General features: G+C 37.2%; 1 protein-coding gene across 2 annotated transcripts; it reads left to right on the top strand.

Moving 5' to 3' along the window:
* Nucleotides 1-889: 889 nt before the first annotated feature.
* LOC306864773 (uncharacterized protein) lies at nucleotides 890-12754 on the top strand. 2 transcript variants are annotated; one of them, XM_079408991.1, is made up of 14 exons: nucleotides 1033-1380; nucleotides 2622-2714; nucleotides 4675-4770; nucleotides 4900-5027; nucleotides 7090-7211; nucleotides 7368-7591; nucleotides 8013-8145; nucleotides 8231-8411; nucleotides 9218-9322; nucleotides 9820-9867; nucleotides 9952-10024; nucleotides 10327-10453; nucleotides 10558-10811; nucleotides 11517-12754. In XM_079408991.1, exons 1-13 carry the CDS (start codon nucleotides 1182-1184, stop codon nucleotides 10802-10804), a joined length of 1776 nt encoding a protein of 591 aa, XP_079265117.1. In that variant the 5' UTR covers nucleotides 1033-1181; the 3' UTR covers nucleotides 10805-10811; nucleotides 11517-12754. The 2 variants fall into 2 exon arrangements, with proteins under 2 accessions (XP_079265116.1, XP_079265117.1); XM_079408990.1 differs by lacking the exon at nucleotides 4675-4770 and having other exon boundaries at nucleotides 890-1380; nucleotides 4876-5027; nucleotides 11517-12753.
* Nucleotides 12755-13977: the final 1223 nt, after the last annotated feature.

Below are 13977 nucleotides of genomic sequence, written 5' to 3'. Positions count from 1 at the left end.
ATATTTGCAATTAAATAAAATGTATTGTTTGTTTAATTTGATGCAGTTAGTTAAATTAGCACTTTTTTGACTCACTTACGTAGGACTTAAGTACATCTTTATATGTAATTTAATAATTGCTTTTACTATCTCTGAAATATGGTTAAACTGAATTGCTGAATATATGAACACGCATTTATGGTAATCCAAATTACACTTTAATGTCATTTCTATTGAAACTTTTATTGAATAAAGCATTACAGTTTAAAATAATCAAGTACTTTACATGTGCTTTGTTATATGCATTTAAGAACATGACAAAAGACTATTAAAACTGATTCAGTATGTATGTTGAAGTAAAACTTTTAATTTGACAAAAAGGTGTGCTTCATTTTGTTGGGAAGCAGACATTTTTTATGTAATTTCTTTAATATCATATTATTTGCAAGTACAGTTTTTTAAATATATACTAATATTTATTTTATATATTTGCAAGGAATCCATTTGTAAATACAAGTTTTTTTTATCATAAACAAAGAGGCTACAGAGTGATGAGATAAACTAGAACTATATATAGTATAGTGGTCAGTATACAAATATATTTGAATCCAATGTTGATCAGTCAGAATGAAGTTCTTAAGAGAGTCATGTTATTTCACTCTGACGATTTTATTGCTCATCTGACTAGGCTGTGTGTTGTTTCCTTGAATCTGGGGAGTTGTTTAAATGTGTAGTTTATATATGTAAACATCAGTGTTTTGGGAATGGTTTTGAGTATACAAAATCAATCAAAATGTTAAAATCAGAGGGAGAAACAAGGTTATACTGCTTAGAGAAAATGCAGATAGTGGAGTGGAACAGAGAGAGAGAAATCAGGAAAATACATATAGGCTTCCTTATTTTCACTGATGCAACCTGTGTCATTATAATACTCACTCTGTGTGCGTGTGCTCACCATTTATGTCAGCCGTTGAGGGGGGAGGGTGTGGGTGGAGTTATGGCCGTTCTCTCCTCCGTCTGGCTGTACGCTCTCTTAGACATACAGTCACCTGGAGGAGAGAGATACAAAGAGAGAGTCACTGAGTGCAAGAGAGAGAGAGAGAGAGAGGCAGAAACAGAAGGCAAGGCCCTCGTCATTTTGCACGCACGCACACGAGGAGGAAGAGAAGGAGAGTCAGAGACGGATCGGAGAGGTGGTCGCCATGGAGCAGCCAGCCTCATCCCCGTCCACTCGCCGCCGCAGCGAGAGCTCTGTCAGAGAGTCTCTTTTCTTTCCTGTTTTGGAACGCAACGAACAGGAGCGACTGGAGGCCCTGATGCGACGTTCTATCGAGCGGAACCTGCTGACGGACCAGAGGCTCAAACGCTGGACCTGGGGCGGACCTCCAGGAGTCTGCGAGGGTAAGTGTGTGTGTGCTTGCGAGGGTGCGGAGGGTCCCTTGTGTGAACTCCTCAGGGCCGTGGGGAGCGGGAATGGATGGAGAGATAGGAAAACAGGGTGTGGGAACTGCACTGCAGCCCTTTTGTTTCAAAACTGACTGGGATATTGACTAATACAGCAGCTGTGGGATGAAAATGCAGCTGTTTTATGAGGGAGCTGCAGTGTCACACTGAGACATCGAGCTGTTGCTGATCTCAAGGAGTCGCCCCAGTCGCATTAAAACACTCTGTCTCAAGGTTAGCACTGTCAGCGACTGATCACAGATTCATAGGCATTATAAATCATCCGTGCAATAGCTGCCTGGGGGCAAGGGCCAATTTGGGCTGTTTTAGCTAGAGAACAAACACTGTAAACTGTGCTGTCACTGTGACTACACAGGGTGTATTAGAATGCGCAGCCAAAGGCTTTTTGCTCTGTCACTGCCTCGTTCTGACTTTAAATAATGCCTTTTTTCCCTGAACATTTCAATTACACAAGCCTACACTAAAACTGTTTATTGGAGTATGTTTTACAAATGCTATTTCAGTCTTCAGTCTACTTTCAAAGTCTTATGCTCAGTTCAATTTTTCACTTACGTTTCTTTGATATGGTGAAATTTACTACTGATTTCTGAGTTTTAAATTGTTTTTACACCAACTCCTCAGTAGACCTGAGGCTCTGGTAAATCATATCAACACTGGAAAATAATGCTTTCAAGACAGATGTGAAAGCACCACCCTGAATCTGTGGTGCATTCATAACTACATCAATTATTTACACTGTCCAAGAGCAGAGCCTTAAGCCTGATCCTGAGTCAGTCTGATAATATATCTAGACAACGTGCATGTAACATCTGTTTTGCTTTGTGGATAAGGGCGAACGATTGAGAATGAGTTTATGGTCGCCCTTGGAAAACATTAGGCTCACTGATAACCTGATATCATCGCATCAGCTGCATGCTGTGCTCTGGGTTATTTTATATAGCTGTGGTTCATATTACCATCCTGCTTTTATTAGCGAAATTACTTTTTTTTTTAACAAAGAAAAATGCCCTGCTGGAAATTATGCAGCTTCCCATCAGAGGAAAAAACTGCTGACGGGGTATATCAGTATTTCACAGGGACACACTGTTATGACTTCTCATAATATTCACTGTGATCTTGTGAAATACTCTGTGCTCACGCACCTGTACTTTCTCTGCTTTGCATCACCTGCCGCACAGGTGATCCTAAGATTGCCCCGCCCTCACCTGCTGCTTCAGCCTCCTTAACCAATGACCCCGCTGCTCACACTCCTGCCAGCAAATCCAGGAACGGTACTGACTTCCTGCTGCTTTACATGTCATCCCCGTTCACTTCCCTAAAGATTCAGTCACAGTGATTCTGATGTTGTTGTTGTGATGGTTTGCATGTGCATGAGATTTTACATAGGTGTATGTTATATGTGTGCTAAGATTTATACTACCGTTCAAAAGTTTCGGGTTGGTCATATTTTTTTATGTTATTTTTAAGTTTAATGTGAAAGAAGTCTCTTTTACTCAACAAGGCAGCATTTCTTTTAATAAACAGTCATTTAATGGAATATTATTACAATTTAAGATGTTTTAATAGGCTATATTTTATTGACTAGAGTAATGGCTGCAAAAAAAAATCAGCTTTGCAATTACAGGAAGAAATGTTCAAAACAGTTATGCTGTGTAATATGTTTGTGGAAACATTTATTTCATTTAATGTGATACATTTCAGTAAATGTGATACAGTACATTTATTTCAGGGTTCTTTGATTAATAGAAAGTTGAATAGAAAGAACATAAAACATAAATATTTTACTGTCACTTTAGATCAATTTAATGTGTCCTTGCTGAATAAAAGTATTAATTTATTTAAAAATAAATCTTACTGACCCCAAACTTTTGAACGTTAGTATATATTGGTTTTATCCATAGGTGTTTTTGATGCTCTGTTGTCTGTTTTCTTGTTTATTTCAGTGGTGAGGTTTGTTAATAATGGTGCTTTCTAAGGCAAACATCACTATTTCTACTGTTAATCTATTACATTTTCCACTTAAATCATAATTTCTAAGTGAATGACTTAAAATATGTGCCTGACAGATGATAACCAGGAAAAAACATTTTGACTCGTTTTGAATTAGGGACGTTAGTGTATCTAGGGACCAGAATAACATAGTGGGTCAGCATTTTAGACTCTGGCCAGTAAGAAACCACTCAAAACAGTCTGCTGAAATCTACTTGAAACCCCTTAACATCCACATAGCAATATGCAAAAAAAATCACACAGAACACCTTAGCAAACTAATAGCAATATGCTAAAATATTTACATATAAATAACTGGCTTTCATATGGTTTTATATGATATACTGTGTGTGTGTGTGTGTGTGCATGCGTGTGTGTGTAGTACAAAAGCCAAGTCAAATAATTTAAATATTATCTGAAAAATACTACTTTAATATAAAAAGACATGTATATAGTTTTGTCCATAGACAAAAAAAAGGGAATCCATCATACATCAACAAAATGGAGGTGACCACTCACATTTTCTTCACAAAATGTACAAGTCTAGTTGTAATCATCATTATATTGTTTGAAGTGTATGTTTATATGCAATCGTAGGCTATATTTATGCTGCAGCGCCCTGGTAACACCCTATTATCAGGTTTGGCATGGACAAGCACCTCCTATCATTTTTGTCTTTGGAGTAGTTTTTATACTGTCAGTTTCTTTCTTTCCAAGGTGGATGTAAATATTGTAACAATGAGGAAATGAAACTGTCTGGAGAACCAATCAAGCTCCCATAACAGGACATAGAGATTACATCCATCAGATTTGGAGTCTGTCATATTGTTCCTCACCTAGTAAGGGATCCGGATGCACAAGAAAAAAAGTGTAATCTGGATCCGCCTACAGCTGCATTGCACACCCTAAAGAATGCACAGGGGGTCTCATCTGTCAGCTCATTTTAAATGCAGGCCAGCTTAGCAAACTCTCCTGCAACATCACACATGAGCTACATAAACACAGAAATCTACCTCATATGAAAATGAGCCTGCTGTTCATGAAAGTCTTTGATCAGTGTAAATATTCATACCCAAATGGCCACTAATTATTAATCAGAAAGAAAGCCCCTGGCATTTATCTTCAGAATTAACTTGTATCTGTTAAATCTCTGGGTGAATGCATATCATTATGATTTTGTCTGATCGGCTGTGCCTGTGTTTTCTTTCTCCCTGGAACCTTTCGTTATACATTTCACTGCAGTCCAAGATTTTATGATTCTGCCCGAGTCCCCAGACTCTGTCCTGAGCAGGCATCTCTCCTCCTCCTCCACTACTTTGCCCAATGTAACAGAGAAAGGCAAGTGTTTTTGTTTTTTGCATTAACCTTCACTATTTAATTGATTGCAATTTCTGCCCCACCCCTATTTGCTCCTTTGTCTTCCCGTGACCTCTGGCCCCTCAGTGTCTTGTCTTTGTTCCCGAATAGCCTCCTCCAGCCCTCACAGGTCTCCTTACAGGGCTTCACCTAGTAGAGCCGAGCGAAAGAAGGTTAGCACATCGTTCTACGGGCAGCTGGACGACTCCGGGGCGGCCACAACCCCGAAAAGCCCGCAGGTCTGATCTGCATGAATGTGATCAACATTTTGTCAGATATTTATATTTGGTGCAAAGCACAATGGGACACAACCCACAGAGGAGCTGGTCTCCTAGCAACTGCATTGCACAGATCTGTGCATGTCCAGTTTCAGTCGTGGATTTATAGCTGTAGATTTTTGAACAGGGGGTTGTGAATGTCCTGCAGGGGGTCTTTTGACAGATACAGTATGAGACATAATTTTTTTTGGTATACTTCAGAATGTATTTCTAAAATGAGTACATTATGTATCTTGAACATTCTAGAAGGTAAAAATGTTGATATTGGTGAAAATTCAAACCTAACATTATTGAAGGGATAATTCATCCTTCATCTTATTCCAAACCTGTGTGACTTTCTGTCCTCTGTGAAACAAAGAATTGGTAGATATTTGAGAAACATTTCCCAAAATATTATTTATGGTCCACAGAAGAACGAATGTCAAAAGGCCTGAGCAAATCAGTGTCATTATAGTTAAATAAAATTATATTTAAAACAATTAAAAAAAAATGTTCTTACTTGAAATAAACTTATAGTTAACTGAAATAAACTTACAGTTTTCTTTTGGCTAGTTCCCACGGCAGCATTTCTTATTTTCATTTAGTTTAACTTAATTTACTAAAATAGTTAAATTCAATTAATAAAAACTACAATACAGATGTCACGGTGCACACAGCAGGGAGGGTCAAGGACACGCAGACGAGGAAGTAACTCAAATAATAACCTTTACTGGAGACAGGGCAGGACGAGGCAAACTCACAGACATCAAACACCGGGGGTAACGAGTAGACCAGACCAAATAACACTGCACAGACAGGACTATAAATACACAGGTAAATTAACGTAAATTAACAAGGATACACTACTAATGACATGAAACGAGGACAGGAACACATGACACACACGACAGAGGTCTGACAACAGACATATTTGAAACAACAAAAACGTATAAAAAAATTACAAATACACGCAACAAAAAATTACTAAAACTTTAACTAAAATTAACTTGAAAGCAGAAAATATGAAAATCAAATCAAATTCAATATAACAAATAATAGTACCATAATAGTATCTCAATAATACTAATACACTGGAGCAAATTAATAAACGAGGACAGAATTTAATTCTTGGATATAACTTAATGCATTAGTCTTCAGGAATAACCAATACTGTCACGAATCTGCTTCGTGGTCTTCCGTCCATTCACCATCAGAGGTCGCTCTTCCATCATATTGACTCTCACACCACACAGACTGTTGCACCTCACACTGGACTGCATTTCCCATCATCCATTGCATTGATCACACAGCTGAATCCCATTAGACACGCTTTATAAGCCTTGGACTTCCTCTCTCATATTGCCGAGTACTGTAAGCACATATCGCTACCCTATCTGAAAGCTGCCTTACGGAGCCTTTCGTAGTTTTCATAGTCATAGTTTTGCCTTGCTGTTTCAGATTGTGTTTGCCCCGCCTGGATTATTGTTTGTGTACCTGGATTATCTCTCTTTGCCTTACCTTGTTGGATACTGTTTGCCGATCAAAGACTCACGCTTGTCCTAGGAATACTCTTTGTCTTGCCTCGTCTATGTCTCGACCAATGCTTGTTTCATGACCACGCCTTTTAATAAAGCTCTGCAGATGGATCCGCACACCTCACACTTCTGTCACTCCGTTACAAATACTTCTGATGCATTTATTAAAGTTAGTTTACATATACATATACTAATGCAAAGTATAAATTAATGTATTATGAACACAAATGATTCAACCATGAACGATAAATATACTGGCAAGTTAACATTAACATAATAATAAATGCTGAAGATTGTTGTTAAGAGTCAGAACAGGTTAACAAATTTTATGAAATTGATTTTTATTGGCAAGTGTTGCCAAGATAATTTTTTGTATAAATATATCTATATATGTTAAAGTTGTTTGGTTTTGCTGAGAGACTATTGTTCAGGTTTTTGTAGTTTTGTGGCTTTGTTAGAACTGTGAATTGGACAAATGTATAATTCTGGTGTCTGTTTTGGGTGTTTAGATTGAGAGACCCGAAAAGACTATTGCTCAAACCTTAGCTGACTCATCTACAAAAAAACTTGAGTCTCCAACAACACCCACCCAAAGTTCTTCTACCCGCAAGAACCCCAGCACACCGAAAAGGTTTTGTATTTTATCATATTATCATGTATTATTACTTTTTGTCATTTATTTATTTAAAGACTTTAGACTGAGTGTATATTTATTTTTTCATTTGACATTAGATCCAAGTCCTGACTTTAGACTGAGTGTATATTTGGGTTTTTCATTTGTAATTAGATCCAAGTCCTGTAAAAGCCGCATCCAGTCTCCAGCCTCCCCGGGTCAATACCCCCCTTCGCCGATGAGGCACAGAGCCACAACTCCAAGTTTAGAAAACAAGAGGTGGGAAGGAGAGGAGAAAGGGTCCGTGGAGAGTAAAGGCTGTAGCACTCTAGAGAGAAAGACCTCCAGAACAGAGAAAGTCACAAAATCTGCAAGCAAGGAATTTGGACATAATGCAGGTATTGTTTTTTTAAATGAAAAGTTCAATATACTGTCTAGTTTTATTTAGTATTATTTATATACTATTATAGTATTTATTATTATTTTGAATTTGCTTTTATTTTTAGATTTTCAGGTTTAATTTTAGATCAAGTTATAGTAATTTTGTCCTTTTTTATAAATTTATTTGTCAAGGCAACATTTCTAATTTTCATTTTCATCTAATTTTCAAGAGTAAGTCTTCTTATTTTTATATTTTATATTATTTTAGCTTTATTTCAGTTATGCAATTTTAATAGTTTTAGTCTTAATTCCAGTTAACATTAACAATACTCATTCTTTCATCATTTACTATGACTGACTTTCTTCTGATTTAAAAGCTGTGCCAATGGGATCTCAATCACGTGACGTGGACTAAGAACCTCCTGTCTTGTGTTTCAGAGTCTCCAGTAACTCCCACTGGGAAAGCAGGTACCACTGATGCCGAGGAGGCCTCCAGGCTGCTGGCGGAGAGACGACGCCTGGCAAGAGTACAGAAGGAGCAGGAAGAAAAGCAACGCCTCGAAGAGGAAAGGTAGAGATATTGTGGCTCTAAGGTCTGTGTGTCACATTTATGTGTTTGCTTCCGTATTATATATCATCTTCTTCATGAATCTCAGGCTCAGGGCTGAGGAGCTCCAGAGGCAGCAGGAAGAGGAGAGACAGCGGCAGGAACAGGCAGCTCGAGAGGCAGTGGAGAAAAGACAGAGGCAGGAGGAGGAACACTGTCAAAGAGAGCTGGAAGACAGGCACCAAAAGGAACAACGCTGGAAGGAGCTCCAGGATGATCTGGAGAGACAGGTCAGAGGGATAATACACTGAATTACATTAAAATACAATTAATTCAATTCACTTTTTTAAAATAGTCGAAACTCAAATCTGAGACTGATGAAAATGTTTTGATTTAATACATTTTTAAAATAAATTGCATTAATAATATAATGCAACATTATTTTAGATTTATTATATTATAATTATATTATTAAACAAATAACTAAAAATATAAAAGATCTATTGCATTTTCAGCAGTGGTCTCAGATGTTTGTACATCACTGTTTAAACAAACAAAATAAAAAAAATCTACATAATCATTACATAAATACAAATGAACAATGAAAATGCACAAAAATAAAACTGACTCATCAAACACATTCAGCATACTCATCTGTTAGGTCACAGAGTCAGACACGTGCAGCACCAATCTGTCCTAATTAATTATAATAATTGTTTAAACACTGGAGCTCATAAATCTGAGACCACTGCTGAAGTGATTTTTTTTACATTTATTATATTATAATATATTTTACATTTATTAGATGTTTTATTCTTTATTATAAATTATATTTATAATTAGAAATATATTATATTATATCTGCAGTGGTCTCAAGTTTTTTTGAACCCGCTATTTGAGCAAACACAAATTAATAATAATAAAAAATCAAAGTAGCATTACATAAAAACAGAAATAACAACTGACTCATCATGACACAATCAGCATACTCATCCATCCAGTCACATGCAGCACCAATCTGTCTTCTGTAGCTGTGAATATCTGTAGGGATGAATGTAATATAGTAGGAAATGTGATGTGTCATGGTGTTTGGCAGAGGGAGGAAGCAGTGCAGCGCGTTCATAGAGAGGCTGAACGGAAGAGACAGGAGCGAGAGCTACTGAAAATTCAAGAGGAGCAAGAAAGACTTCAAAGGAAGAAGGTTCTTATCTTTTCTGTGTATTTACGTTTAGAACCAAGCAATACATGGAAAATGGATTCACATTGACACAATTAAAATGATTATGCAATGTAAAGTGCATTATAATGAGAAAAGTTTAGTGCTAAGTAATTATGAAGTGGTAATCTCTAAGGGCTACTTATCTATGCATAGATTTATTTCTTAATTAAAACTTGATTCAAACTTTATTGGGTGTGCAACAGAGCAGGTGAATCTGGCTGCATGTAAAGTCAACAAGAAATGGTGTTTGCAACCCATTTTTGTAATTGAAATCTTTTCATGGCAAACAGGATATTCGAGATGTTTTTAAATAAAAACAAAGCATGACATGATATTATACATTAGGTGTATTTTACATTGTCTGGTTTGTGTTGAAAAATTTATCAAAACATAACATCAGAAACTACTTACTTTGTTGCTTTGATGTTGTTTTAATTAAAGCTTATGATGTATGATGTTTGCATCTTTGATTTTGGCAGCGTATTGAGGAGATTATGAAAAGGACAAGAAGACCAGATGGGGAAAAGGTAAATAAATTCTCTGCAGGCCAATTAAATTATCAGATGACAAAGACTGTAGCAAATAATATTGCATGTCACGTGTTTGGATAGAAAGAAGAGGTGCAGATGGAAGTCCCATCTTCCATTTCCCAGTCCATCTCACCGTCTGCCTTGGAAACTGAAGGTATTGATATAACCCGTATCACTATACAGTTCTATAGTGAGCATGTGTTTAACCCTCCCTTTCACTATGTAAATTCACTCAAACACACACACACTCATTATTATTAGTCTTTTTCTTGTTGCCGAGTGACTCAGCATGTGGAAATCTATTTTGTCTGTAGAAAAAAATGAAAGGGCACCATCAAGTGGTGTAATTATGAACTGAAATTAGTTTGTAATTTCTAAATAGAATGTTGATAATCTGGTAAAATAGCTCTGATTTTTTTTTATTTCGGATTAAACTACATTAATCTTGCACAACAGGTAACACAGCGATTATTAGTCCACCAAAGGCAAAATCTGAGTCTCCAATCATATGCCTTGAGCCACTGGAGGCAAAGAGCTGCGGGGCAGATGATCTCTCGGATGGAGTTCAGTCCATGGATGTCAGGTTAGCTCCAACATGCCACGTCATTTCAGAAAAAATAGGTCTGCAAACCACATTGATAAAATATTGCTAGTCCCTGTAATAAACCAAAATACTTGTCATTGCAGTCCAGTGTCCAGAGACGAGCTTGTTCCAGAATATTCCCTCGTCAGCGAGATCTCACAGAACAGCATGACTTCTGTGGCTTTGGGCGATATCCACATTCTGACGGGGCAGGTCTCGCATCCCAAAGTGTCTGCTGCTCCAGATTTTGGTGACTGCAACAAGAACCTGATCCAGGATTGCAGTAGCGCTGCTATTGACTCATCACTTTTCCAGAGTCTTAGACCCACCTCAGACAAGCTCAACATCTAATGCAAAGGTGATTTTGGATTTCTTTTCACTCCATGAATCAGAAATTTTGTCAACGGCCAGATGTTTTTGCTAGATTTTTGGGAATAGAATGTTTTATAAAATTACGCAATTTATATATGAACAAACCCCTCATAAAAACCTACAGAATAAAACTGTACAGTCTGGGGTGTGAGTGCTGCTGAAGTGGAGATTTCTGACTCGTTGCATGAGGGAAAAAAATCATTTTTAGAAAACAGCCGTTAAAATATATATTGTAATTGAAATCTTGAGACACAAATAAAGAGCATTAAAATTAATACTTGAAATGTTTTGGATGTTTTCTTTTCACTAATCTGAAACAACATGTTATGAAAAGCCAAATACCCCAAAATCTGACCAAATGTTTTTGCCTGTATTGTGATTGACAGTTGACCTAAAAATGGAAGTTCTGTCATCATTCACTCACCCTCATGTAATTTCAAACCTGTATGACTTTTTTATTATTCTGTGGAACACAAAATGACATGTTCATGAGATCAGTAGCGAAGTCTGATTCGTGAATGAATCATTCAGCCTGGTTTTGTGAACCTGAGCAACTGATTCATTCATTACTCAAAAGAACAACTCGTTCACTATTTGGCCATTTTCATTGTTTAAAGAAACTCAGGTTTGAACCAAAATGATAGTGAGCAAATGAGGACAGAATATTAATTTGTTGTCTTTTCTGTTTTAGACACTATTGAAGCATGGGGCTGGAGTGAATTTATGAATTGGAGTTGAGCTGAAAGATGAGACCAGCCCTTTGTGCCTCAGCAGCTTCCTGAATATCCTCTGAACAGAAGAACAAGGACTGAATGTCAAATCATGTGTTAATAGCAAAGAAGGGACAACCTGACAGTTGATTCCCCCACACATAAAATAAAGTTTGCCTGATCCTCATAGATATTATATTTCACACCATTTCTGCTTAGTATCACCAGACAAAGCAACTGTATTAGCGCAGTCCTAGTGGTCTTATTCTTGTTATACACCTGTAGCATTGATGAGTGATACACCGTGACAATTGTAGCAGCTCCATTGTGTATTTTGTTTTATTTTGGGTTGCATAAATGACCAGCAAACCGAGCAGTTATGTGCTGAGTCTGCTAATTGTGCTGTATTGTATGGCTGGGGTTTGCGAACAGTATATTGTGTAAATCCATAACTTCTCCGCGTCGTCTCTGCAATCCAAGCTTTGTAGTCTGAAAGTGGATATGAATAGATGTAAAGTGTGATATTATTCCACCATAACACTGTTATACTGGCATTAATGTATTATTAGTCAACAGCAGTTAGACGTTATGGGGACAGAAAAAAGGTGTACTTCTAATGTAATTTATTGTGTAAAAGTTTAAAAAGGGAATTAAAAGTGCACAATTTCATTGTGTTAAATAGCATAGTGCTTTTAATTAACTAATTCTTCATGGACTTTTTCTGTATTGTTTTGTTATATGTCATCATTGCATACAGCTCTATGCAGATCAAGAAAACCAAGCAACCATAAGAGTTACACAGATCAAGGTAATTCAGCATCCCTACAAATGTACAGCACTGACTCAAAAGATCTGTACTTCCTGAGTATGTTGCTTAAAATTCTCTGTTTACCATCTTGTATACTCAGGGTGCTAGTGAGTTTGCATGTGAGCTCAGTTCTTTTGACGTTTGGTGGTAATATCATGATGCTGTAGTGTAAAACTTCAGATGCGCTGGATTGCTGCAGGACCAATAAGAAACAGATTTCTTGAAAGATGGAAGGTTCTATCTATCACAGAACTTGGAATGTTGATTACATTTTTGATTAAACAGAGAGTGATGAGTTAATACTGTAATTCAGCACTTCAAAATGACATTTGAGAAAAGGTGCATGAATCAGCTGCTTTGAAGTTGCCGAACCTTGAGATAATGACATTACAATAAAACATGTATCACACAGTGATCTTTCCTTATTTACAATTTATATAGTTGTACTTGTTTACAGTATGTATTTGCTTACATTATTATATCGAGCACATGCAGCGACAATATATATGGGATACAGGGATATACTGTATGGATACAGTTTATTAAAAGCTTGATTACAAAAAGTGGGACGTGTTGTAACAGTGTATAATATAATATATAGCCAAATCAATGGTTTGATATTTTTTTGAATTACCTTTTACATTTTCTCTGTTTCATAAATCGTTTTGTTTCATGATAGATAGATAGATAGATACAGGTGCATCTAAAAAAATTAAATATGGTGAAAAAGTTCTTGTAACAAAAACAGAAAAGTTCAAGTTCTTTAAAGTATGTTCATTTATGCATTCAATACTTGGTCGGAGCTCCTTTAGCACAAATTCCAGCATCAGTGAGGAATGGCATGGAAGCGATCAGCCTGTGGCTCTGCTGAGGCAGTATTGAGCCTTCAGCTCGTCTGGATTATTGGATCGAATGTTTCTCATCTTTTGAAAATATCCCACAGATCCCATATAGGGTTCAGGTCAGGCATGTTGGCCGGCCAATCAAGCACAGTAATATCATGGTCAGGAAACTACTTGGAAGTGGTTTTGGCACTGTGGGCAGGTGCTAAAGTCCTGCTGGAAAAGGAAATCACCATCTCCATAAAGCTTGTCAGCAGATGGAAGCATAAAGTGCTCTAAAATCTCCTGGTAGTTGGCTGCATTGACTTTGGACTTGATAAAACACTATAGACCAACACCAGCAGATGTCACAGTACCCCAAATCATGACTGACTGTGGAAACTTCACACTGCTTACTTCAAGCAGCTTGGATTCTGTGCCTCTCTAGTCTTCCTCCAGACTCCAGACCTTGATTTCCAAATGAAAAGCAAAATTTACTTTTATCTGAAAAGAGGACTTTGGACCACTGAGCAACAGTCTAGTTATTTTTCTCCTTAAATGCTTCTGACGATGTTTCTGTTTCAGAAGTGGGTTGGTAGCCCTTTTCCTGAAGATGTCTGAGCGTGGTGACTCTTGATGCACTGACTCCAGCTTCAGTCTTCTCCTTGTGAAGCTCTCCCAAGTGTTTGAATCGGCTTTGCTTGACAGTATTCGCAAGCTTGCAGTCATCCCTGTTGCTTGTGCACCTTTTCCTACCCAATTTCTTCCTTCCAGTCAACTTTGCATTTAATATGCTTTGATACAGCACCCCTT

This window comes from Barbus barbus (assembly GCF_936440315.1).
Source record: "Barbus barbus genome assembly, chromosome: 46".
In the NCBI taxonomy this organism is placed as follows: domain Eukaryota; kingdom Metazoa; phylum Chordata; class Actinopteri; order Cypriniformes; family Cyprinidae; genus Barbus; species Barbus barbus.
The sequence above is the reverse complement of the archived record's forward strand: the minus strand, read 5'-3'. Positions and strand labels throughout refer to the sequence as shown.